Below are 25,565 nucleotides of genomic sequence, written 5' to 3'. Positions count from 1 at the left end.
TCCCCGCCCTTACACTGACGACTGCTTTCGCTGCTCCCCTTATTCCAGAATTACCAAGATCACGAACAACAAACTGATCTACGATACGATCGATAAGAATGGCATGCCGACGACTGCCGCGTCCCAGCTGCGCGAGAACGGATCGCCCACGAAAGCAAAGCCCACGGATGGCGCAGGCGGCTACCCGACCAACGGTGCTTCCTCGGTGCAGTTCACGGAGATTCGCAGCCTGAAGCGAATTCAGCGCACGAGCGAAGCGGTCGGCACGAACGGTGAAGAGGACGGTGCCCCTGCCCTGCTTGGCGACGGTGATAACATACTGAACACACCGGGCATTATCGATCCGACCACCGGTCGGACGCTGACCGTCGGTGAGGCGATCCGGTTGCGTGTGCTGGACGTGCGCAGCGGGCTGCTAAACGTGAGCACGACCGGTGAGCGCATCAGCCTGGAAGAGGCGGCCCTGCGCCAGCTGATCGATCCGGCGCTGGTGGGCAAACTGTTGCGGCCCGGGGCCGCCCTCGACCGAGACGGCCGCCCCCTGAGCCTGCTGGAGGTGATCCAGAAGGAGATACTGGAGGCGGAGAACGGTGGATCGTACGAGAGTACGGAGAAGCGCATCAAGGTAACGACCGAGGGCATCAACGAGCGGCAGCATAGCGGCAGTAGTAGAGCGGCCATCGCTGACGGTGGTGGTAGTGGTGGTGCTGCGGCGGCGACGGTGGCGGCGACGACGACGGCGTCCTCCTCCTCGCAGCAGCAGCGCGCTGTAAAGTATAGCACTAAGGAAGCAAAAAGTATTGTCGATGCGATCAAGCAGGGCCTGGTGGATGTGACGGCCGGCGGTGGCGGCGGCCTCTACCGCACGCCGTCCGGCCGGGAGCTTTCGCTGGCCGACGCGTACGAGTGCGGCTATTTGGTTAGGAGCGAGGCGATCAAGATAGCACCGCACACACTCTGTCTGGCCGATGCGCTGGCGCAGGGGCTGGTCGATACCGGCGGCTGGGTGACGGACCGTAACACTGGCGATACGTTCCGGCTGGACTCGGCCATCGAGCGGCAGCTGATCGATCCGCACGTGCGCGAGGTGGTGGACACCAAGCACGACACGAAGGTGACGGTTGCGCAGGCGCTCGAGCAGGGCATCATCAACGCGCGCACCGGACGGTACATGAACCCGCAGACGAAGGAGAAGCTGACGTTTGCGGAGGCGCGGCACCGGCAGCTGATCGGCAAGCCGCTCACGCTGAAGGACGTGTGCGATCTGCAGCTGTACGATCAGAGCGAGCGCATTGCGTCGCCGACGAGGCGCGAGCGGGTCAACATTCCCGGCGCGATCAGTTTGGGCGTGCTGGATGGGGAGAATGTGCGGTCGATCTTTAAGACGGGCGGGGCGGAACTGTTGACGCTGGCGGAAGCGATGGATCAGGGCATTGTGCTGCCGTTCGAGAATCGCTACCGGCATCACGAGACGGGCGAGCTGATGACGATTCCGGAGGCGGTCGATCGCGGGCTGATCTCGTCCGTGTCGATACGGTCGATATTTAACATACACGGCTTTAAGGATCCGCACAGCGGCGAGTTTGTGTCGTTCAATATGGCGCTCGCGAAGAACGTGCTGCGCAAGCGGGACGGGCAGTTTATGCTAGACAGTGGGAAGGGTGTTTTGCTGCCACTGGGCGAAGCGGTGGGACTGGGTCTGGTGCGACCGGAGGTTTATGAGATGTTTAACCGGGCGATAGGTGTGCAGGATGACCGGGCGGACCGGGAGCTGTCGCTGATCGAGCTGGTGTATCGCGACCACATCGATCCAAAGACGGGCTTCCTGCTCGATGCCGCCCGCCGAGTGCTACCGCTCGAGCCGGCCATCGAGCGGAAGTTTATCACGCCCGAAGGAGCACTGCTGTTGATCAGCCTGCTCAACATTACGCTCACGACGGAAACGGTCACGAAAACGATCAAGCGCTACGTCACCATTACGCACACGGGCGAAGCGCCGGAAGGGCAGCCCCAGGTGCTGCTATCGTTTACCGAAGCCGTACGGCAAGGTTTGATTGACGAGCAGACGCGCACGTACCGCGATCCGGCCACCGGCAATCTATACTCCATCCAGCAGGCCCTCAACCATGGGCTGCTGCTGCCGGACACGGAAGCGCTGCCTGAGCAGGCTGCGAGAGGGGTACCAAGTGGTAGCGGTGCTACCGCACCGATCCAGTTTGAAACGCGCGTAGTAAAGGGAGCAAACAGTCGCACGCTAAACATTACGACCGAGTACCTCGAGCGGGCCGACAGCGAGCTGCAAACGTTCGAGCTGCCGGCGAACGGGTGGCCACTGAACGAAGCGATCGAGCGGCAGCTGCTGAACCCCGACACGGGCCTGCTGGTAATTCCGGGCACGGATCGGTTGGTTAGCTTCGAGGAGTGCATTAAGCTGCAAATCATTAACCGCCAGTCGGCGTTCGTGTCCGATCCGAAAACACCGGAACGGCGCGTGACGATCGACCGGGCGCTGGAGAAGAAGATACTCGATCCGGTCGGGCGGTACAGTGCGCGCAAGGGTGCCGAGCCGCTCACGATGCGGCAAGCCATCGAGCAGGAGTATATCATCTTCGAACAGTGCCTACCGTCGGCGACGGTTGCGGACGGGTCGGAGAATCGAACGATACAGGTGACGAAACGCACCGGACAGCCGGATCGGGTGGAAATTTCAAACCCCTCGGCAAAGAACTCCACCTTGGTGGAGGTGAAGGTTGTGGCGACACCGGAGCTCATGAGCCCCGAGCCGCTGCAGCTAGCGCCGGGCGTTATTTACGATCCCAGCACGGCGCTTGTCATTTTCGCTGAAACGGGACGGTCGGATAGTATACTGGGTGCGGTAGCGGGTGGCAAGATCGACCCGAGCCTGGTGCAGCTGGTCGATCCGGCAAACCCGGCCGGGGAGAAACTGTCGATAGCGGAAGCAATCAAGCGTGGCCTTATTGATGAGCAGACGGGTGAGATACGCACTGCCAGCGGTCCGATCAGTATGATCGAAGCCATCCAGAAGGGACTCCTATTAGTGGCAGGCGCTCCACTGGTTGCTGCCGCCGGAGCGATTGACTCCCTCAAGCTGTTTACCGATCCCGTCACGGGTGAGGAAATTCCAATCGAGTTGGCGTACGAAAGGGGTCTTATTACCCGCAGCCAGCTGCCAAGCCCGGAGCGAGCTGCTTTGTTGAGGAAAAAACTCAGCGTGGAAAGTAGACGATCGTCGGAGGGTATAACGACGGTGGTAACGAAGGCTGGCTCGCTTGAGTACGGCCAGGAGCCGAAAAAACTGCAGAAGATGCGTAAGTGTGTTCTGCGTCCGAAGGATGCGGCCGAACAGGGCATAATCGATGCCGAGACGGCACAGAAATTGGAAGATCCAGCTCTCTTTTCGAACCCATCCACGACGCTAGCCGATGTCCTGAAGAGTGGACAGCTGAAGGGCGAAAGTGGCAGGATCGTCGATCCTCAGCGGGGTCATGTGCTCAATTTGAAGCAAGCAGCCCAGCGAGGTATACTGGATCTGCACGGTACGAACATGATATTTGTACCGATTGCACGCTGCCTTAGTCTTCCTGCGCTTGAGACGCAGGGCTTGCTGAACCCGTCCGACTCTCGAATATACCATCCCGAGTCTGGGCAGCTGCTGACGCTGCGGGAAGCGCTGTTGTGCGAAATAGTCGATCCCCTAGCGGAGATCACAGTGAACGAGCAATCCATGCCGCTGGAGCAAGCGATCAGTGCCGGTTTGGTGGACGAGGATCGTTGCACGATTGGTGGGGAATTGAAGATTGCCGATGCAATCGATCGGGGACTGTGCCAACCATCCAACTACGAGTCAAAGATACCGCCAATCGGAATGTCTCTGCCGGTGGTGGTGGAACGTGGTTTGCTGGACGTCGCGCGAAAGGAAGTAACGCATCCAATCTCACGCGTCCCGATGCCTTTGGAGTCAGCGTTGAGGAATGACTTTATCATGGCTACTCCGTACACTCCCGACGTGGACGGTGTGCAACTGCTGGACGCCATCGATCGGGGTCGCATTGATACGACCAAGGGTACGTACAAGACCCCGCTCAAGGGTACGGCTGAGATAGTAGACATACCGTTGCGGGAAGCAATCGATACGGGCAAGCTTATTGTGAAGCCGCTGCCGAAATTGATCCAAAACTTGCAGGCGAATCATGCCGTCACGTCGGTACAGGAAACGGTGGCCGCATTCCATACCATCACCACCAAGACGGTGGAAATTCAGTCCGGCTATGCGCTGATCTCGGCAAACGAGGTTCAGGACTTGCAAACCGGCGCAATCATGTCTGTTGACGAGGCAGTTAAGCAGGGTATTATGACACAACCCGAAGAAACGCGTGAAGAACTGACCCAGCAGGAGGTGAAAATTGGTTTGAATGAAGCACTACAGCGAGGGCTGCTGGATGTGACGAAGGGTACGTTTATCCATCCGAGCACTGGGGAAGTGATGTCGATTTCCGTTGCCGTCGATCGTGGCTTCATTGGATCCCACTCGTCGAGCGAGGAAACGCTCAACCGGTCGCCGGAAATGTCTCACAAAGCTATCGGAAAAGTGGATGTGGCTGAGAGCACGCCTTCCGATTCGCCGAAGAAGACGGTACCACTTGAAGCTAGTGGACAGTTGGGACCTATGTCCCAACAGCCTTCGGGTACGCCTGTTGGAGGTGTTTTAGATCGCAGTCAAATCGCACAGTCGGCACCTTCTGCTGTGGCTTCAAACAGCTCAACCGCTCCATCGAGTGGAAGCAACATTGGCAACAACATCAAGGATGCTGCCAAGCTTGGCCTTATGGCTGTGGTAGGTGCACCGGTACTGGGCGGCATGGCCATTGCCGGGGCAGTAAAGAAAGCTTTCGAGAAGAAAGACAAAGGTGACACAGCTAGTGCGGCAGGTTTTGAAGTCGTTGGAAACATTGAGGAACCAACGGTACCGTTCGTAAATCTGGCAACGGACGAGATTCTGGATCCAACTGCTAATCAATTTGCTCAAGTGCAACCGATGGTTGACTCCAGTGCTCAAAAGATGCCAGCTGAACAAGACACTGAAAAGGCACCGGAAGCAATAGAAGCGCTGGAAAATGTCAAACAACTTGCAAAGGCTATGGTAGAACCAGTCAAACCGGAAGAAAATTCCACCGTAAAAGAAGAACTGGTAACTCCAACCCCAGTAGGAACAGATAGCGAAGATCAGCTCCTTGCTCAGAAGAAGCCAGTAAAATCAGAAAAAGACTCGTTGAGCCAATTTTTAGATGCGGAAAAGTCTGCATCAGCAGCTGCTCAATTACCGCAAGAACAGGCAGGCTCATCCAAACTTGCCGAAGCTTCCACGGATGTTGAGAGTGGAGCTTCGGACAAACTTCCTGCGGCAGATCCAAACACAGCTGCTCAAGATGCACCACCAAATGATTCAATTTCGAAATCAAAACAAACAACCGAACAGATGCCCGAGGTAGGCGAACAATCACTGAAAGTGGAGGAAGACACAACTCCCCTTGAAACAAAATCTGTAGAGCAGGTTGTGGTTCCACAGACGAAGAAGGGAACTGATTCCATTAGTGATTCCACAGATGCCAACAATGAAAATAATAAGCTTGCATCTGTCCCTGAAGTTGCCGCAACAACTGGTAGTGCAATTGCTGATGTTAAGGCATCTGATCCTTCAGAAAAGCAGGACGAGATGGTGTCTCAGGAAGCTCCAAGCGTGAGTTCTTCAGAAGAAGTACAAAAAACAAAAACGATCCCTGAACCCACAACGCACAGCTCTTCCAATAGCTCAGCTATTGAGGATGCTCACGTAGCTAAACCCTCCAATGTGCCAACAGCCATCCCAGAGGAAGAAATCGCTCCTCAACTCTCGGGAGATGTATCGTCCAACTTCCAGAAGGCAGAGGTGCCAAGCACTACCGACGGTGGTGCTGGAAGTAAGCTAATGGATGCAGCCAAGTTAGGTCTCATGGCTGTCGTGGGAGCGCCTCTGCTGGCCGGCAAGGCAGTGGTAGATGCACTAAAGTCTGACAAGCAACCTGCAGCGGTAGGAGAAGTTGTAGCCACCGGGGTAGAACCTACCGAGCGACACGTCACGTTCGTGGAACGTCCTTCGGAGCGTCCCGAACGGATGACACTGGGAGAGGCAATATCGCAGGGCAAAATTGATCCCAAGCACTGCCGCATCCTGGTAGACGATAAGCAGATGCCTTACACGGTAGAGGAGGGCCTAAATCAGGGCAACGTGCGCATCTACGATGTGGTTGACGTGCTGTCGAAGGAACGCATTTCGTTCGTCGAGGGCGAGGAAGGCGATGATGCACTTGTGCTGGACGCATCGCTTACCGAACAGCGGCTGGGCGAGCTGGGAGTGTATGATGTGGAGAAGGGATACTTCCTCGATCCAACGACCGGCGAGCGTGTATCGTTCCGGGACTTTATCTACAATGCCGGTGCACTGATCGATCCGACCACGATCTTTGTGAAGGATCTTGGCAGGAATCGGTTTGAGCGGTTAGATGTGGCTTTGAAGAAGCATCTGATCGATAAGCACACTGGGCATATGCTGGATAACAAGACGGGCAAGAAGATCAAGTTCGTGGAATGCTGCCGCAGGGGCTGGATCGTACAGCGTGAGCCGGCGGGCGATGAAGATCTATCCCCGACCCTGGCCGAAGTCATTGACGCTGGGCAGATCAATCCGCAGACGGGAGAGTTCATTCAGAACAATGAAAGCATCCCAATTGCCGAAGCGTTGCGTGCAGGGTTCATTGACAATGATTCGCTGTCGGTGAGGGATCCTACCGATGGGCAGATCGTACCGCTAGCGGTCGCGATCGAGAAGGGCATCATCGACCTGAAGCTGGGTGTGCTGTTCAACAAGGACACCCAGGAGGAGATCGATCTGAACGAAGCGTACGTTAAGGGGTATATGCTGGAGGGCAAACGGAAGCCAATCTCGCTGGAAGCGGCCGTACTGAAGGGTTTGTACAATCCGGAATCGGGCCTCATTCTCGACACGATCACGGAGGAGATGGTGGACGTGCAGCAGTCCGTCGATAAGGGTATCGTCGATCCGAAGATCTCCAACGTGAAGGATACGAAGGAGAACACGCTGGTCCCGCTGCAGGATGCGCTCGACATGAAGCTGATCGATGCCGAATCGGGCAAGCTGAAAGATACCGCCAGCGATCAGCTTATGGCACTGGACGTGGCGGTTGAAAAGAACCTCATGGACACGAAGCACGTGACGCACAGCTTGATCGATGTGCTGAGCCGTGAGTTCTACAACCCGGCTACCGGCAAGATTCTCGACCCGGCCAATGGCGATGAAAGCAACCTGAAGGATGCAATCAACACGCAGCTGGTAGAGATCGACAGTGTGCTGATTCGGGATGAGGCACGCGAAAGCGTTGTCAAGTGTCGGGACGCCATTGCGAGTGGGCTGGTCGATGATGTGAGGGGCGTTCTGACACGGCCAGAACTTACGCTCGACCGGGCCTATCAGAAGGGGTACGTGCTGAGCAACAAGAAACCGATCTCGTTGGCTGACGCACTGCTGCGCGGTTTTTACGACCCAACGACCGGGAAGCTGTTGCTGGAGGATGCACCAGCCGCCGTTACGCTCGAGCAAGCGATCGGACAGGGTGAAATTTCCACCAACGATCTGATCGTGCGCGATCCCAAGAGCGGTACGGTGATCAGTCTCGCGGAGGCGATTCGCAGCGAGTTGGTAGATCCTGCCGCCGGTTTGGTGGTAGACTCCGCGTCCGGCTTGAGCATGGGCCTTGGGGAGGCGATGGATCGGGGGCTGATTGTGGCGTCGAAGCGGCGCTGCAGCCTGCCGGACGCCGTGTACCGAGGGCTGTACGATCCAAAGTCGGGCCAGTTCAGCAGCACCACCACGCCCGAACGGATGTCTACCGAGCGGGCGATACGGCGCGGGTTGTTGGATCCGGAATCGACGATCGTCACCGTCGGTGGCAAGATCGTTCCGTTCGAGCTTGCGATCGAGAACGGTACGGTGGATGTGCGCCGGGGAACGATTCGCGACGATGAAGGGGTGCGCATCGATTTCCGAGAGGCGTTCGATCGCGGTTTGCTGGTGGAAGTCCGCAAACCAATTGGGTTGAGTGAGGCCGTACTGAAGGGAATTTATCGCGAAGGTAACGGAAAGTTCGTGGAGCCTAAGACGGGCAAAAAATTAACGCTCGAGCAGGCGATTGCGGGCAAACTGATCGATCCACACTCTGTGCAGGTGCGTGACGCGACCACAGGGTACTACAAGGATCTGGATCTGAACGAAGCGATAGCGACACAGTTTATCGATGGAGATAGCTCCAAGGTACGGCACGGTGATGGGTGGATAACGCTGAAGCACGCGTTCGACATCGGGCTGCTGTACGACCGGAAGGCCCCGGTAAGCCTGCAGCGAGCCATCCACCAGGGCATCTACGACGACAAGACGGGCAAATTCGTTGAGCCCGCTACCGGTCGCAAGATCACGCTGCAGGAAGCGACGCGCAAGTTTATCATCAATCCGCAGCTTCCGTGCTACTTTAACGAGCGGGACGAAACCATGCTCAATCTGTTCGAGGCGTGCCGGGCGAAGCTGATCGACCGGCGGGAGGGCGTATTCCGCGAGCCGGGCAGTGAGGTATTTATCCCGCTGAGTGAAGCGCTCGCTCTCGGTCTCATCGTGGACATTGAAAGTGCAGGCTTTGGGCTGTACGAAACGCTAGCGATGGGTTTCTATCGACCCCAGACGGGGCAGATTCTGCACCCGATCACGGGCAGACAGATAACGCTGGAGGAGGCCTGCGATGAGGACATTGTAAGTCCGGCGGCATCGATTGTAAAGATTGCTTCCACGGGTCGGTACGTCCGGTTGGACGAGGCTATCGAACAGGGTGTGGTAGATGCGCAGGCGGGGATGTACAACCTGCCGGAGGGGAAGATTAACCTGCAGGAAGCACGTCGCAGGGGTCTGATCGTGACGAACCAGAAGCTACTCTCGCTAGAGAAAGCCATAAAGATGGGGCTATACCGAGGCGACGAGGGTGGCTTTGTTGAACCCAGCTCGGGTGACTTGCTCAACCTGCAGGAAGCGCTCGATGCCGGTCTGCTCGATTTCGAAACGACCGTGTACAAGGACGCAATCACCGGTCAGGATAAGCCGTTGCGTGCCGCCATGCATCAGGCCGACATTGACGTGGACAAGGGCAAGGTGCTCGATCGCAAGAACGATCGTGCGTACAACTTTGACGTCGCGTTCGGCAAGGGTCTGCTGGTAACGGTTAACCGTCCAATCACGGGCAAAATCCTGGAGCGCAAGGAATCGATCGATAACCTGCTCCAGGAGTCGCCCATCGGCAGGGGGCCGAAGGAAATGAGCCTGCAGGACGCTCTGCGCCACGATCTGCTCTCGCTCGAGGTGTCTGTGGTGCGCGATCCACGCACCGGGTTGTTTGTGCCGCTCCGGCAAGCGCTGCAGGACGGTGTCCTGCAGGAAGGTGCCCGTGCAACCGTCGATCCCAAGCTGCTCTTCTTCACCTTCGACAACGACTGCGTAGTGTACGTGCGCGAACCGCTCAGCTTCGATCGGGCCGTCGAGTGCCAGCTGCTCGATCTAACGACAGGCCGCTTTTTGTCCGTACCGTCTGCATCCTCCACCGCCCAACCCGGTCCAGCCCCGAGCTCCGAGCCATCGGCCGCCACCATCACCCTCCGGGACGCCATCGTGCAGGGGCTGATCGATCCCGAGTCGGTCCTGCTGAAGGACGGTGCCAAGCGCAAGCTGCTGCACCTGCCGGAAGCTTTCCGCAAGGGTTTAATCGAGCCGGAAAAATCGAACGTGCTGGATACGGCCAGCTCGAAGCTGGTCCCGCTGCAGGCGGCCGTCGAGACCGGGCTGCTGACGACGCCCCGGCGTGCGTTCGGGCTGCTCGAGGCGCTCGACTATCAGCTGTACGCGCCGGCCGAGGGCAACTTCCGCGATCCGTTCCACCATGCGGCCCCGGCCCGGACGCTCGCGGCCACGATCGAGGCCGGCCTGATCGATCCGTCCACGACGGTGGTGCGCGACAGTGTCGGTAAAGGTAGCGCCATTGTGCCGCTCGCGTCCGCCATCGCGAGCGGGCTGGTCGATGCCGGGCGCGGCCAATACCACGGCGACGATCGCGAACCGATCGATCTCGTGCAGGCGCGCGAGAAAGGATATCTATTGCTAGCGGAGCAACGGGTAAGTCGCCACCCCGCCGTGGGTGCTGCTGCACGAGAACAACCCCCCAAACCCCCCTCCTCCTTTGCGCTGTTTTCTTCCCCCGCCTGCCACCATGCTCTCCCTAAACCTACAGCGCGGTGTGTGCCCCCTTGCTGGTGGTGTTCCCTCCTATGTTTTAGGCTCTCCTCTTTCATGTGGGGCGTTTCGTGTTCTTTTCTGTTATAGCTGATTTGTTTTCCTTTTTGTTTACCCCTACCATACGAATGAAAACACCAACCTATGACGGGTCGTCGTTTTTTCAGTTCATGTTTTGTGTTCTTCGCATAATACCTTTCATCTTTTGGCCTTGAATTTCATACTTTCATTTTGGATTTTACCGTTCAAAATCGCAATCTCTAACCAGCCATTCATTGCTTGAATGATTTTTCTTCTTCTATAAATCTGTTTTAATGCAACCAAAATTTCCTCGAGTTCTGTTTTTGGCACTTTGTTTTCTTCTTATGGGCCGTATTACAATATATTGGTACTTTGCTCAAGAGCAGGACTGTAAAATGTTTAAAAAATGTCAACCACTCACAAAATGCTAAACTGAATGCGTTTGGGTGTTTTTTCGTTTTATCTATTTCATTGTTCTCTTCATTTTTCCCCTATCTTTGTCTCTTTATATGTTGGTTGGATAATTTTCATTCAAAAGTTCAATCGTAAACGACCAGTTTTCAGCAAGTTAAGCAACAAATAATTATTGAATAATCAATACACAAATACTTACACCTAATATAATACTTACCTAAAAAACCTGAACACTTCCTTTTCTAAATGAGATTTATTTAATCTTCTTCATTATATTGTTCTTCTTGATTCTATGAATAACATTTAGAAGAAACAAAAAACTTAATCATAACAAATTATTGGAACTACAATTCATTCAAGAACTTACTGAACTCTGGTAAATTAAATTAGGAATCTTTTCTTATGACTTCTTCTGACAATTTTCCCCGTCCTTTCACTAACACGTTCTATTGTCTTTTTTTCGTCGAATTAATCTATGAAATATTGTATTTGTCGCTTTTTCCTTAAATATATTATAGAATGTTTCGCTTTTTCTTCTTTTAAGATGTTTAACAATTACTACTTCTGTTACTGCATGTTGTCATTTAAAACGCAAACTAAGGATATTGTTTTCAATTTTATTTACTAATTACTTCTGCCTTCAATTTCCGTTGGCTTCTCTCCGTTTAGTATGCTCTTTACATATATCTCATTATTTGTTTGCTTAACTGTCTCAAAACTGGTGGCTCTTGTTGATGGAGAGGGTAAACTTTCCCCTACCGATAGTATTTTTTTATTTCAAATAGTACCAAGCACACACCCTCCATGAGACGTGGGATGTTGTGGTAATGATCATGTTAGTGTATTTGCTCTTAGTGGAAATTTGATCTAGAGTAATTGCTCCCAACAGTATATTAATCGTGTAGCGATCACGTATCAAACCCTATCACTTTAGCAGAGAGTTCACGAATCATCCGATCATGAGACGCTTGGCGGAAAATACGCGCTCCACAAGCGCCTATGGCTCATCCTCCCATGCTCATTATTGGGGAAAAATCTTTTCTGTTCTCTTTTATCATTGGATTGTTCCTTCACCTCATCCTATCATGGTGCATAACATAACAGTCGTTCCAAATCTACGCTACACATGCAATGTTTTCGCCGAGTGATGACACCTACACCTAAACAATTTACAAAACAATCAAAAACATTTGCATGCGGTGTGCAATGAAAGTTACAGCAACAACAACAAAACAAGCGGAATGAAAACACGCGAATGCGCTATTGTGTGCCTTGCGCGGGGGAATATTGGCTGCCAAAACTGCAAAATCAATACCAACTGTGTGTGTGTGTGTGTGCGCGTGCTTCTGTGTGTAAAACATAATTAAGGTGCACTAGAGCACATAAGCTTCAGATAGGTAGTTTGATGATTTAGGGAAGAACTACAGGGAAGTACAGGAGATGTTTGTAACAGAATAGGAAGAAGATGAAAGAATAGTGGTAGGACAGCAGTAGAGGATCATTTCAAACCAGCAATAGGGTCCAGTCATTTTAATTTCTAAAGCAGGGCACAATCAGAATACGCTGCTTCAAGATGTGCGTCAAAAATCTTCAATACTTTTTTCTTCCAATTTTGTATAGTTCTTTAAGATAGTGTTTATAGTCTCTCCTACACTCTAGCTGCAACGACTATGTTGTACTCACCGTACTGGTTTTACAGTAGTTATACCTTCTTAGTGTAAGACTTACCCAAAACCAAACTTATGTTTTCCACTTTTCAGGATTTGTAAATAGTAAACATTTACCTAGAGCGAGCAATTTAGATTAATATCCTTGCGGAGCAAGAAATCAAAACATTAATAGCGATGCGTACTACTAACACACACCGTATTCTCGCACTCCTTTATGGCACGAAGAGCTGAACATTGAATCCACAACTAACAACTAACACCACTCTGATCACTAAATGTCTAGATGTATGCACCACCAGTAGCTAGAATCTACCATGCAATCAAACATTAGGGGTGTTGGGTTGTTTTTGTTTGTTATAGTAATCACTTAGTATCTAGTGTGTTCCAAGTGGTACAAGGTAGATCCTACAATGCCTCACTAAAAGCCGGCACTAAAGGATTTGCTGACAAACACTCTCTTGACCACGCTGCTTGGTTAACAACAAACCCTTTTGCCGCTGAATATGTTTTGAGACTGTTGTTTCTATTTACTCTCTACTGGTTTGCTTAATTATTTTCTCTGCTGTGTGTTTTTTGCCTGGTTTTTGTTGTTTGATTGTTTCCTTTTTTTATGCTCTTGCGTGTGATTGTGTGATTTGTTCTTCCCTCTTATTTGACTATCCACTTTTGTGTGTACTCCACATTCCGGTGTTTCCTCTTGTGCATTCCATACTGTTTTTTTATTGTATCTCTTTTTTATTTACCTCTAATGTACACTTCTTTCCAGCATATACGTTTTTATCTTCATCGGTGTGTTTGTCTGTTTGTTTTGTTTTATATATCTTCTACGTTTCTTCTTCATTGATTTATGCTACCTGTGTTTTTTTTTATTATGTCTTTGGTTTTGTTTTGTTTTCTGTTTCTGTTTCTTTTTTTATTGGTTTGTTTGTATGTACTACTTTTTAAATACTCTCTTTCATCTTCTTTCGCTGTATGTTTCTTTACTTTCTAGAACCAGTGTGTGAATTATCATCATCATTAATATTCCAGCCATTGTTTTATTTTACCTCAACCAATTATTGTTTTATTGGCTTGCGTTATTGATAATTTGTACTGTTCGTTGTGTATCATATACATTATTTTCCAAAATTATTGATAAAATCATTTGTGTACATTTCTTCCATATGTAATCTCGTTTGTAAACGATGATTTGTAAACATCCAACAGTATATGTGCTTACATGTACATTTCGTGTGATGTGTATTAACTGTAAGTTTTGTTATTTCTTCCCTCCTATCCTTGCGTCTTATCGTACGTATCTACGCAACCCACAGCAAGCAGTGATTGAGAAATTCGCTCTCTGTGAGGACCACCTGGCCAAGCTCCTGGAATGGATAACTCGTGTCGAACAAGACATTGCCGCCGTGGGAGGACCCAAGGAACGCGTCGACGATCTGCGCAACCAGATCAACTCGCTGAAGGTTTGTATAGACGTAACTGAAAATGTTGCTTCTGAAACGATTGTTTAATTTATTATTTTCTACTTCCACTTACAGCAAATCAAGGAAGACATCGATGGACAGAGCCGTCCCGTTGCTTCCTGCTTGGATCAAGTGCGTCAGCTCGTGCTGACCGGTGGAGATGTGCTGAGCGCACCCGAGGTAGCCGCCCTCGAGACGTCGGGCCGTGAACTGCGCGCCCGTGTCGACAAGGCGCAGGATCGCACCGGCAAACTGCTGCGTCGCCTGGGAGCTGCCCGCGACGAGCTGGGCAAGCTGCGCACCGAGCTCGATACGTTCTCCAGCTGGCTGCAGTCGTCGCGCCGCACGCTAGAGGACAAAGAAAGCACGCTGTCCGATCTGCACAATCTGCCCTCGCAGTCCGACACGGTGAAGGAGTTCCACAGCGACGTGATTGCCCATCAGGCGGATTTGCGCTTCATCACGATGTCGGCCCAGAAGTTTGTCGACGAGTGCAAGGATTATCTGGGCGTGCTGAACGATTTCCGCACCACGCTGCCGGATCGTTTGCCGCACATTGAGCAAATATCCAGCTCGGACAGTCCGATTCGTCAGGAGGTGTCGCTAGTGACGGCCCAGTACCGCGATCTGCTGAACCGTGCCAACGCGCTGTTGGATCGTTTGGCCGGGCTCGGCAATCGTCAGCGAGACTATCAGGAATCGCTGGAAAAGGTGCGCAGCTGGTTGCGTGACGTGCAGCCGCGCGTCAGCAGCGTCCTTTCGGACCCGATCGCGGCTGATCCGCAATCGGTGCAGGACCAGATGAATCAGACGAAGGCGCTGCAGAGCGAATTCCTGTCGCAGGGCCGTCTGCTGGACAATGTACAGCACAGTCTCGATGCGCTGCTGAAATCGCTAGCTGGCCGGTTGAGCCCGTCAGAAGTGTCCGCGCTGGAGATACCGGTAGAGGAGGTGAAGGACAAGTACAGCCAGCTGCTGGAAGCGCTTGGCGATCGTTCGAAGCTGCTCGACACGGCCCTGGTACAGTCGCAGGGTGTACAGGATGCACTGGACGGACTCGCCGTGTGGATCAACCAGTCGGAGGAGAAGTTCAAGCTGCAGAACCGTCCGGCCTCGCTGATAAAGGATCGTCTCAACGAGCAGGTGCGCGAACACCGTGGCCTGCTGAACGATCTCGAGTCGCACCGCACGAGCCTCGAAAGTGTAACGCTCTCGGCGCAGGAGCTGATGGCTACGCCTTCCAACACGCGTCTCGCCAAGCGCATCGAGAGCAACCTGAGCGACGTGACGGGACGCTTCGAGAAGCTGCTGGACAAGGCGCTGAAGCGGGGCGAATTCCTGGAGGACACCATGTCCCAGCTTACGAAGTTCCTGAACGATTCATCCAATCTGGAACACGAGCTGACGGCACTGAACGAATCGCTCGAGGGACGTGAGCTGGCCTCGCTGCCGGCGGAAGTGTTTGCCCAGCGCATGGTGGAGCTGTCCCGGCTGAAGGAAGATTTGCGCCCGCAGTACGAAGCCACGGTTCGGCTGGGCAAGGATCTGGTCGCCAAGCGCGACGTGACCGATACGGGCGTGGTGCGCGATCTGGTGAAGGTGCTGGAGAACCTGTGGAAGACGACGGTCACCACGCTGGAGGAGAAGCTGAAGCTGTCCAAGCAGAAGGCGGAACAGCTGCACGCGTACGAGAACCTGAAGGATCAGGTGCTGGTGTGGCTTTCGAGCATTGAGACGCGCACGAACAACCTGGCACCGGTGGCGGTCGATGTCGATGCGATCAAGTTCCAGATCGAGGAGGTTCGCCCGCTCGTCAAGGAGCATCGCGAGTACGGTGTGACGATCGATCGCGTCAACGATCTCGGCGCCCAGTACGATGCGCTGATTCGCCCGGACAGTCCGACGCGCAAGCGCTCGGTGTACAGCCCGATCAAGCGGTCGAACGTGAGCCCGATGCGGCGCATGTCGGGCGATGCACGATCGCCCAGCCCGACCAAGGGTGGTCCGTCGCCGCTATCGCCCGCGAGCGGATCGAGCGGATTCGGTAGCCGGCGATCGTCGCAGGACGGTTTCCAGCTAACCGATCTGACTCCGATCCAGCAGCAGCTGACGGAAATCAACAACCGGTACAGTCTGGTCGGGGCCCGGCTGAACGATCGCCAGAATGAGCTGGATTCGGTGCGCGACGAGGTGCGCAAGCACCAGGAGAATCTGAAGACGCTCGCCAGCTTCCTGGACAAAATTCACCGCCAGGTGCCGCGTGACGTCATCGGCAACAAGGAGGAGGCGGACCGGTGCAACAAGCAGGCGCGCAAGATTCTCGAGGAGATGTACGAACGGCAAAGCCTGCTCGACTCGACCAAGGCGCAGGTGAAGGATCTGCTGAAGCGTAAGCCGGACGTGCAGGGCGCGGAGCGGCTGCGGGCCGAGCTGGACACCGTTGCCGATCGCTGGAAGAACCTGAACGATCTGTGCAAGGATCGCATCACGTTCTCGGAGCATCTGCGCGACTTCCTCGACACGCACGACAATCTGAACACGTGGCTGGCGGCGAAGGAGCGCATGCTGACCGTGCTGGGACCGATCTCGTCGGACCCGCGTATGGTGCAGAGCCAGGTGCAGCAGGTGCAGGTCCTGCGGGAGGAGTTCCGCGGCCAGCAGCCGCAGCTGAACCACCTGCAGGAGGTTGGCAATGCCGTGCTGGAGCATCTGCGCGAATCATCGCCCGAAGGGCAGGCCGTCTCGACGAAGCTGCGCAACGTGCAGAAGAAGTGGGACGAGCTGGTGGCCCGATTGGACGAGCGTGCCCAAAGCCTCGGTGCCGCTGCCGACAGCTCGAAGGAGTTCGATGCCGGGCTGAACCGCTTGCGCGAGGCACTGCAGACGATTAGCGATAATCTCGACTCGCTGCCAACGGACCGGGACCATCAGGAGACGCTGCGCAAGATCGAGAACCTTGAGCGCCAGCTGGAGGGCCAGCGGCCGCTGTTGGCCGACTCGGAAGCGGCCGCCGAAACGCTCTGCCGCGTGCTGAGCGATCCAGTGTCGCGTGCCGACGTGAACGCGCGCGTTGCTGCCGTCGGCAAGCAGTACCAGACGCTGCAGAAGAAGCTCGACATGCGCAAGGCCGAAACGGATGCGGCACTGCGCGACGGTCGCCAGTTTGCGGAAACGTGCGCCAAGACGCTGGGCTGGCTGTCGGGCGAGCTGGGCAACCTGACCGATCGCTTGCTCGTGTCGGCCCACCGGCCGACGCTGCAGCACCAGATCGACACGCACGAGCCGGTGTACCGGGAGGTGATGGGCCGGGAGCACGAGGTGATCATGCTGCTGAACAAGGGGCGCGATTTGCAGGACCGGCCGGGCCAAACGACGGACCGCGGGATGCAGCGCGATCTGGAGAAGATTGCCCAGCAGTGGGACCGGCTTCGGTCCGCCGCCGTCGACCGCCACTCGCGGCTGCAGACGTGCATGGAGCACTGCAAGAAGCATGCGGCCGCGTCGGAAGCGTTCCTGTCGTGGCTGCGCGGCGCCGAGGACAAGCTGTCCCTGCTGAAGCCGGGCCTGCTGAAGAAGCAGCAGCTCGACCAGCAGCTGCGCGACCTGCAAACCTTCCGCAGCGACGTGTGGAAGCGTTCGGGTGAGTACGAGACGTGCCGCAGCCTGGGCGAAACGTTCATCGGCGCGTGCGACGTGGACAAGGAGGCGATCAAGGCGGAGCTGCAGGACATGAAGGATCGCTGGGAGCGGCTGAACAACGAGCTGCTGGCACGTGCGCAAACGCTCGAAACGTGTGCCAAGCGGTTGGGCGACTTCAACGAGGAGCTGCGCGATCTCGACCACGCCGTCGGGCGCTGCGAGGACCGTCTTGCGGCGCACGACGCGCTGGGCGGTGCGGCGAAGGATCCGAAGCTGCTGGAGCGCGTCCGTGCCATCAAGGATGATGCCGCGGCACTGCGCAAACCGCTGCAGTCGGTGCGTAAGCTGGCGGGTGAAATCGCGGCTGAAGCTCGGGCTGCCGGCGGCGACGGTGATCATCTGAAGTCGGAGGTGGATGGTATTTCCGATCGCATTGAAGATCTGCACGCTCGCTTGGATGACCGGTGTGGTGAGCTGCAGTCGGCCGCTACCGCGGTGTCGCAGTTCAACGATCAGGTGAAGCTGCTCGGCGTGGATTTGAACGATCTGGAGCAACAGGTTGATTCGCTGCATCCACCAGCGCGCGAGATTAAGGTCGTGCTGAACCAGCTGGACGAGGTGGCCGGCATACTCGGCAAGATCGACCGGGCCGCGTCGAACGTGAGCGAGGTGGAACGTGCCGGCGAGCAGCTGGTCGACTGTGGCTTCGCGCCCGACACTGCCCAAACGCGGGACCAGATCGGAACGCTGCGCAAGCAGCTCGGTCGGCTGGAGAACCGGGCCCGCGATCACGACGATGCGCTGCAGCGCGCACTGAAGGCGCTGGAGAAGTTCTACGACTTGCACCAGCACACGCAGGAAGATTTGGGCGACGTGAGCGATCAGCTGAAAAAGATGAAGCCGGTCAGCTCGGAGCTGGAGCAGATTCGCCACCAGCAGGAGGACTTCCGCCGATTCCGCCAGCGCGTGGTGGAACCGCTCACCGGCAAGATCGATGAGCTGAACCGTCTGGGACAGGATCTGATCCGCTCGGCGCAGGGCGGCGTACCGACCGCACTGCTCGAGAAGGACCTGGAGAAGATCAACGATCGCTGGAACGACCTGAAGGAGAAGATGAATGAGCGCGAGCGCCGGCTCGATGTGGGTCTGCTGCAGTCGGGCAAGTTCCAGGAAGCGCTGGACGGGCTGTCCGAATGGTTGAAGGTGACGGAGGAGATGGTTGCCAACCAGAAGCCACCGTCGGCGGACTACAAGGTCGTGAAGGCGCAGCTTGCCGACCAGCCGTTCCTGATGAAGATGCTGTCTGATCGGCAGGAAACGATGGCATCGATGTTCGAGCTGGGCCAAGAAGTGGCCGCTGGATGCGACGCGTCCGAGAAGGCCGCCATCGAACGGCAGCTGAAGGAGCTGATGCGGCGGCTGGACGATCTAACCGATGCGGCCCAGCGCCGTACGCACGACCTGGAGCAGGCGATGCACGTGGCGAAGCAGTTCCAGGATCAGCTGATCCCCCTGACCAAGTGGCTGGACGGTGCGGAGCGCGCCGTGAAGGCGATGGAGCTGGTGCCGACGGACGAGGAGAAGATTCAGGCGCGCATTCGCGAGCACGAGCAGCTGCACGACGAAATTCTGTCCAAGAAGCCCGACTTTACCGAGCTGGCCGACATTGCCGCTCAGCTGATGGAGCTGGTCGGCGATGATGAGGCGGTGACGCTTAGCGAGAAGGTCAAGAACACGACCGACCGGTACACGGATCTGGTGGTGGCTAGCGAAAACATTGGCCACGTGCTGAACGAATCGCGGCAGGGACTGCGCCACCTGGTGCTGACCTATCAGGATCTGGTTTCGTGGATGGAGAAGACGGAGGGTAGACTGCAGCGGTTCAAGATCATCCCGGTGCACACCGAGAAGCTGCTCGAGCAGATGAACGCGCTGGTAATGCTGAACGAGGAGATTGCCAGCCGCTCGCCGAACGTGGAGTCGACGGTGGAGGCCGGCTCGGAACTGATGAAGCACATCTCCTCCGACGAGGCGTTGCAGCTGAAGGACAAGCTGGACTCGCTGCAGCGTCGCTACGGCGAGCTGACGACGAAGGGTGGCGATCTGCTGAAGCACGCGCAGGATGCCCTCCCGCTGGTGCAGCAGTTCCACGATAGCCATCTGCGCCTGGTGAACTGGATGCAGGCGGCCGAAGCTTCGCTTGCAACGGGCGATGCGAATGAGAACGATATCGCTCGCCTCGAGGCGGAGCTGAGCGAAATCCGTCCACTGCTGGAGCAGGTGAATTCGATCGGTCCGCAGCTGTGTCAGATTTCGCCCGGCGAAGGCGCGTCGACGATCGAGGGCATTGTGACGCGCGACAACCGTCGCTTCGAAGCGATCGTCGAGCAGATCCAGCGCAAGGCCGAGCGTCTGCACTTGAGCAAACAGCGCTCGAACGAGGTAACGGCCGATATCGACGAGCTGCTGGAGTGGTTCCGCGACATGGACGCTACGCTGCGCGATGCCGATCCTCCGGCAATGACACCGAAGCTGGTACGTACGCAGCTGCAGGAGCATCGGTCCATCAACGACGACATCTCGAGCCAGAAGGGACGCGTGCGCGATGTAACGGCCGCCGCGAAGAAGGTGCTGCGCGAATCGCAACCGAACGACAACACGATTGCGCTGCGCGAGAAGCTCGAGGACCTGAAGGAGGTCGTCGAAACGGTGGCCGCACTGTGCTCGAACCGTCTGTCGGTGCTCGAGCAGGCGCTGCCACTGTCGGAGCACTTTGCCGACTCGCACACCGGGCTCGCGACCTGGCTGAACGACATGGAGCATCAGATCTCGATGCTGTCGATGCCGGCCCTGCGCCCCGACCAGATCGCCATCCAGCAGGACAAGAACGAGCGGCTGACGCAGTCGATCGCCGAGCACAAGCCGCTGCTGGACAAGCTGAACAAAACGGGCGAAGCGCTGATGGCACTGGTCGCGGACGACGATGCGGCCAAGATTGGCGAGATACTGGACTCGGACAATGCGCGGTATGCCGCGCTGCGCACGGAGCTGCGCGATCGCCAAAATGCGCTCGACCAGGCGCTGCAGGAGTCGGCCCAGTTCTCGGACAAGCTGGAGGGTATGCTGCGCGCGCTGCAAAACACCGCCGAGCAGGCCAACCAGGCCGATCCGATCTCGGCCCATCCGCCCAAGATTCGCGACCAAATCGACGAAAACGTGGCGCTGGTGCAGGACATCGATAAGCGCGGGGAAGCGTTCGCCGCGGTACAGCGTGCGGCGAGCGATGTCATCTCGAAGGCTACGAACCAGTCGGATCCGGCCGTGCGCGACATCAAGAAGAAGCTGGACAAGCTGAACGCACTGTGGGGCGATCTGCAGAAGACGACGGCGAAGCGGGGCACGGCGCTGAACGATACGCTCGGCGTGGCGGAGAAGTTCTGGAAGGAGATGCAGGCGGTGATGGAGACGCTGAAGGAGCTGCAGGAGGCGCTGCAGACGCAGGAACCGCCCGCCGCCCAGCCGCAGGCGATCCAGAAGCAGCAGGTCGCGCTGCAGGAGATTCGCCAGGAGATCGACCAAACCAAGCCGGAGGTGGAGCAGGTGCGCCGCACCGGCAGCAACCTGATGTCGCTGTGCGGCGAGCCGGACAAGCCGGAGGTGAAGAAGCACATCGAAGACTTGGACAACGCGTGGGACAACATTACGGCGCTGTACGCGAAGCGCGAGGAGAACCTGATCGACGCCATGGAGAAGGCGATGGAGTTCCACGAGACGCTGCAGAACCTGCTGAGCTTCCTGAAGCGGGCCGAGGAGCGGTTCCAGAACCTTGGACCGCTCGGCTCGGACATCGAGGCGGTGAAGAAGCAGATCGAGCAGCTGAAGCACTTCAAGGACGACGTCGACCCGCACATGGTGGAAGTGGAGGCATTGAACCGGTAAGTGCTGGCGGTGCGCTAACGAGCATCCCCTTTCGTGGAATGGAACCGCGAACATCGCCGAATCGAATGAAGTAACATTATTTTTCTCTCGTTTTTTCATGCTGGTCATATTGGATGGGTTTTATAGAGCTCTAAACAGGCAAGAAATGAATAAGCAATTAACAGTTGCTAATTTTACTGAACTCCGATAGTAGCCATGTCTGTGTAGCTTGCAAGCTTTACTTCCCGCTCGGGATTATTGGGAATGGGAGACCGAATGGGATAAGATTGGCAAATTTGTTTCGCATACAGAGATGAAAATGTGTTGTCGTCCTGATTTTGTTAAGCAATGTAGTGCATTAGATACTTTGTTTTGTTTTAAAAAATTGTCCAACAATTTTCATCTCGAACCAATGATTTTAAGCTCCGTGCAAAAAAGTAGCTAGCCTGATCGCATGATATTATCGCTTTTTGTGTCTACAATGCAACGTTTCTGTTCGTGCGTTTCTAACACCTTTTCATCCCCCTTTGCAGACAAGCGGTGGAACTGACGGAACGTACCTCAGCCGAACAGGCTGGCGCCATTCGTGAGCCACTGAATGCGGTCAACCGCCGGTGGGAGAACCTGCTGCGCGGTATGGTCGAGCGGCAGAAGCAGCTGGAGCATGCGCTCCTGCATCTCGGCCAGTTCCAGCACGCGCTGAACGAGCTGCTGGTGTGGATCAACAAGACCGACGCCAACCTGGACGAGCTGAAACCGATCCCAGGCGATCCGCAGCTGCTGGAGGTGGAGCTGGCCAAGCTGAAGGTGCTGGCAAACGACATCCACGCCCACCAGAGCTCGGTCGACACGCTGAACGATGCGGGCCGCAAGCTGATCGAGAACGATCGCGGCTCGCTGGAAGCGTCCACCACGCAGGACAAGCTGCAGCAGCTGAACAAGCAGTGGCGCGATCTGCTGCAGAAGGCGGCCGACCGCCAGCACGAGCTGGAGGAGTCGTTGCGCGAGGCGCAAGCGTTCACGGCCGAAATTCAGGACCTGCTTGGCTGGCTGGGCGATGTCGATGCGGTGATCAGTGCGAGCAAACCGGTCGGCGGTCTGCCCGAGACGGCGTCCGAGCAGCTCGAGCGCTTCATGGAGGTGTACAACGAGCTGGAGGAAAACCGCGCCAAGGTGGAGACGCTGATCGCGCAGGGCCAGGAGTACGTGCGCAAGCAGACGCAGCTGCAGGTGTCGGCTAGCAACCTGCAGCACACGCTGCGCACGCTGAAGCAGCGCTGGGACGCGGTGGTGTCGCGCGCCTCCGACAAGAAGATCAAGCTGGAGATCGCGCTGAAGGAAGCGACCGAGTTCCACGACGCGCTGCAAGCGTTCGTCGAATGGTTGACGCAGGCCGAGAAGCAGCTGTCGAGCGCGTCGGCCGTGTCGCGCGTGCTGGAGACGATCCAGCAGCAGATGGAGGAGCACAAGGTGCTGCAGAAGGACGTGTCGATCCATCGCGAGTCGATGCTGCTGCTGGACAAGAAGGGCACGCACCTGAAGTACTTCAGCCAGAAGCAGGACGTGATTCTGATCAAGAATCTGCTCGTCTCGGTGCAGCACCGGTGGGAGCGGGTGGTGGCAAAGGCCGCCGAGCGTACCCGCGCACTGGACCACGGCTACAAAGAGGCGCGCGAGTTCCACGACGCTTGGGTGCAGCTGACCGGCTGGCTGAAGGAGACGGAGAAAACGCTCGATACGCTGGCGGAGGAAACGAGCAACGATGCGGTCAAGATCAAGAAGCATCTCGAGAAGTTGCGCGAAATCCAGCGCAATCTGCAGTCGAAGGAAAGCTTCTACGATAGCACGATGCGCAACGGCAAGGGACTGATGGACCGGGCGCCGAAGTCGGACGAACCGGTGCTGTCCAAGATGATGGGCGAGCTGAAGGACGCGTGGAAGCGGGTCTGTCACAAGAGCGTCGAGCGGCAGCGCAAGTTCGAGGAGGCACTGCTGCTGTCCGGCCAGTTTGCCGACGCGCTGCAGGCCCTGCTCGATTGGCTGCGCAAGACGAAGGCGCGCCTGGCGGAGGACGGCCCGGTGCACGGCGATCTCGACACGGTAACGACGCTGGTCGAGCATCACCGGCAGCTGGAGTCGGATCTGGACAAGCGGTCGGCCCAGATGCAGAGCGTCATGAAGACGGGGCTCGAGCTGGAGCGCTCGGATGAGACGCGCGAAACTAGCAAGCATCTGAAGGAGATGCAGCGCCTGTGGGACGATGTGCAGGACCTGAGCGGCCGGCGCAAGAGCCGTCTGGACGTGGCGCTGAAGGAAGCGGAGCGGCTGCACAAGTCGGTGCACATGCTGCTCGAGTGGCTGTCGGAGGCGGAGCAGAAGCTGCGCTTCGCGGCGGCCGCACCGGACGATGAGTCGCAGGCGAAGGATCTGCTCGACACGCACGCCAAGTTCATGAAGGAGCTGCGCGAGAAGGAGTACGACAAGGAGGACACGATCGGGCTGGCAAACAGCATCCTCGGCAAGGCGCACCCGGACGCGATACCGATCATCAAGAACTGGATCTCCATCATCCAGTCGCGCTGGGACGAGATCTCGCAATGGGCGATCAGCCGCCAGACCAAGCTGGAGCAGCATCTGAAGGATCTGCAGGATCTGGACGAATCGATCGAGGAGCTGCTCGCTTGGTTGGCCGGATTGGAAGCAACGCTGCTAAGTAAGAATCTCTTCTTCGGCGTAGTGGGTGGAGCATGTTCCAAACTTCTGCTAAATCTCAATTTTCCTTCCTTTTTTGTAGATCTGGAAACGGAACCACTGCCGGATGAAATTCCACCGCTAGAGGTGCTGATTGCGGACCACAAGGAGTTCATGGAAAATACGGCGCGCCGTCAAGGTGAGGTCGACCGTGCGTGCAAACCACGCCAACCGCCACCGGGCCTGAAGGAAACGCGTAAACCGTCCCGTGGTGTACTGAAGACACCCATGTAAGTACAGTAAAACACTGAAAGGAGCCCCCTTGTGTTAGTGGCCTCAGCCTTCCAGGAGGTCATCATAGCCTGTATGCGTGTGTTTGTTAGATCACAGTAAAATGTTCTGTTATTAATAATTTAGCCGTTATCGCAATTGTGTTGCACATTAGAATAGCCGCGATTCGTTCAAAGAGTTGCTTTTTTTTGTGTTTTATTAATTTTGTTCTGTTCTGGTCGTTAACGTTTTAAAAACACGTTCGTTTTGCCGCAAACTTAATTTCATTTGTGAATTTTCACACCAAATTGAGAGCATCGCAAGCGCCACGCACATGCAGTCAAGCGTTTCTTTTTTGTTTAATTATCATATCAATTGCATTTCTAACTCTTCTGTTCAATATTTTTGTTGCCCATACACCCACACAAACATTTTGTTGTTTCGCATTTATGTCAACCTAACTCCTATCGTCTACATCCAACGCCACCAACGCGATCTCATTGCTCAAAATAACAGTAAAGGATCTCAGGCCGATCTTCGTGAGCATTCACCCGACTACGGCACCCTAGGACGCAAGCAGAGGTTTGTTTTTATTTATGGTTTTATAATTTCATTTGTTTTTATTTCATTTTTTCATTCTTTATCGTGTGTGTTTGTTTGTTACACGTTCAATTAACATGTGTGTATCATCATTATACCAATTACGCATAATTACACTCAACAGATAAATGTTATTGGTCGACACTCGTCGTATCTCATTTATTGTTCTTATTTTCTCGAAAAAAAATACTCTTTCGTGATACTAATGCAATGGAATGTTCTCATATCTCATCTCTGATTCCATCCAATTTATCTATTTGTACACATGTTTGTTTCTATTTCATCATTTCATTAAATTTACACTTTTCGTTTCATGCTTTCATCACATGTGTTTGTGTGTCTGTTTATTTAACTTTCTTTCTTGCTTTACTCTCTATCGTGTCACGTGTGTTGTGTTTGCATATTCCCGTGCAGCTTTAAGGGATCGCGTGATCAAGGCCTGAATTCACGTCGCACAAGGTGTGTATTGGTTATTGGTTCTTA

General features: G+C 55.4%; 1 protein-coding gene across 50 annotated transcripts in view; it reads left to right on the top strand.

Annotated features, from left to right (window-relative positions):
* The window catches only part of LOC120955320 (dystonin), a 182,120-nt gene that overhangs the window by 140,280 nt on the left and 16,275 nt on the right, over window positions 1-25,565 (top strand). For 27 of the 50 annotated variants that reach the window (XM_049608817.1, XM_049608816.1, XM_049608815.1 and 24 more), the window contains 7 exons: window positions 49-10,282; window positions 13,818-13,964; window positions 14,040-21,538; window positions 22,055-24,234; window positions 24,316-24,502; window positions 24,999-25,064; window positions 25,497-25,541. In XM_049608817.1, coding sequence (XP_049464774.1) covers window positions 49-10,282; window positions 13,818-13,964; window positions 14,040-21,538; window positions 22,055-24,234; window positions 24,316-24,502; window positions 24,999-25,064; window positions 25,497-25,541 — 20,358 coding nt within the window. The remainder of the gene's footprint in view (window positions 1-48; window positions 10,283-13,817; window positions 13,965-14,039; window positions 21,539-22,054; window positions 24,235-24,315; window positions 24,503-24,998; window positions 25,065-25,496; window positions 25,542-25,565) is intronic. The other 23 variants (XM_049608821.1, XM_049608819.1, XM_040376125.2 and 20 more) reach the window with 7 other exon arrangements.

Source organism: Anopheles coluzzii, chromosome 3 (genome assembly GCF_943734685.1).
Source record: "Anopheles coluzzii chromosome 3, AcolN3, whole genome shotgun sequence".
Taxonomy (NCBI): domain Eukaryota; kingdom Metazoa; phylum Arthropoda; class Insecta; order Diptera; family Culicidae; genus Anopheles; species Anopheles coluzzii.
Note: the sequence above shows the minus strand (reverse complement) of the source record. Positions and strands in the feature narration are given on the sequence as shown.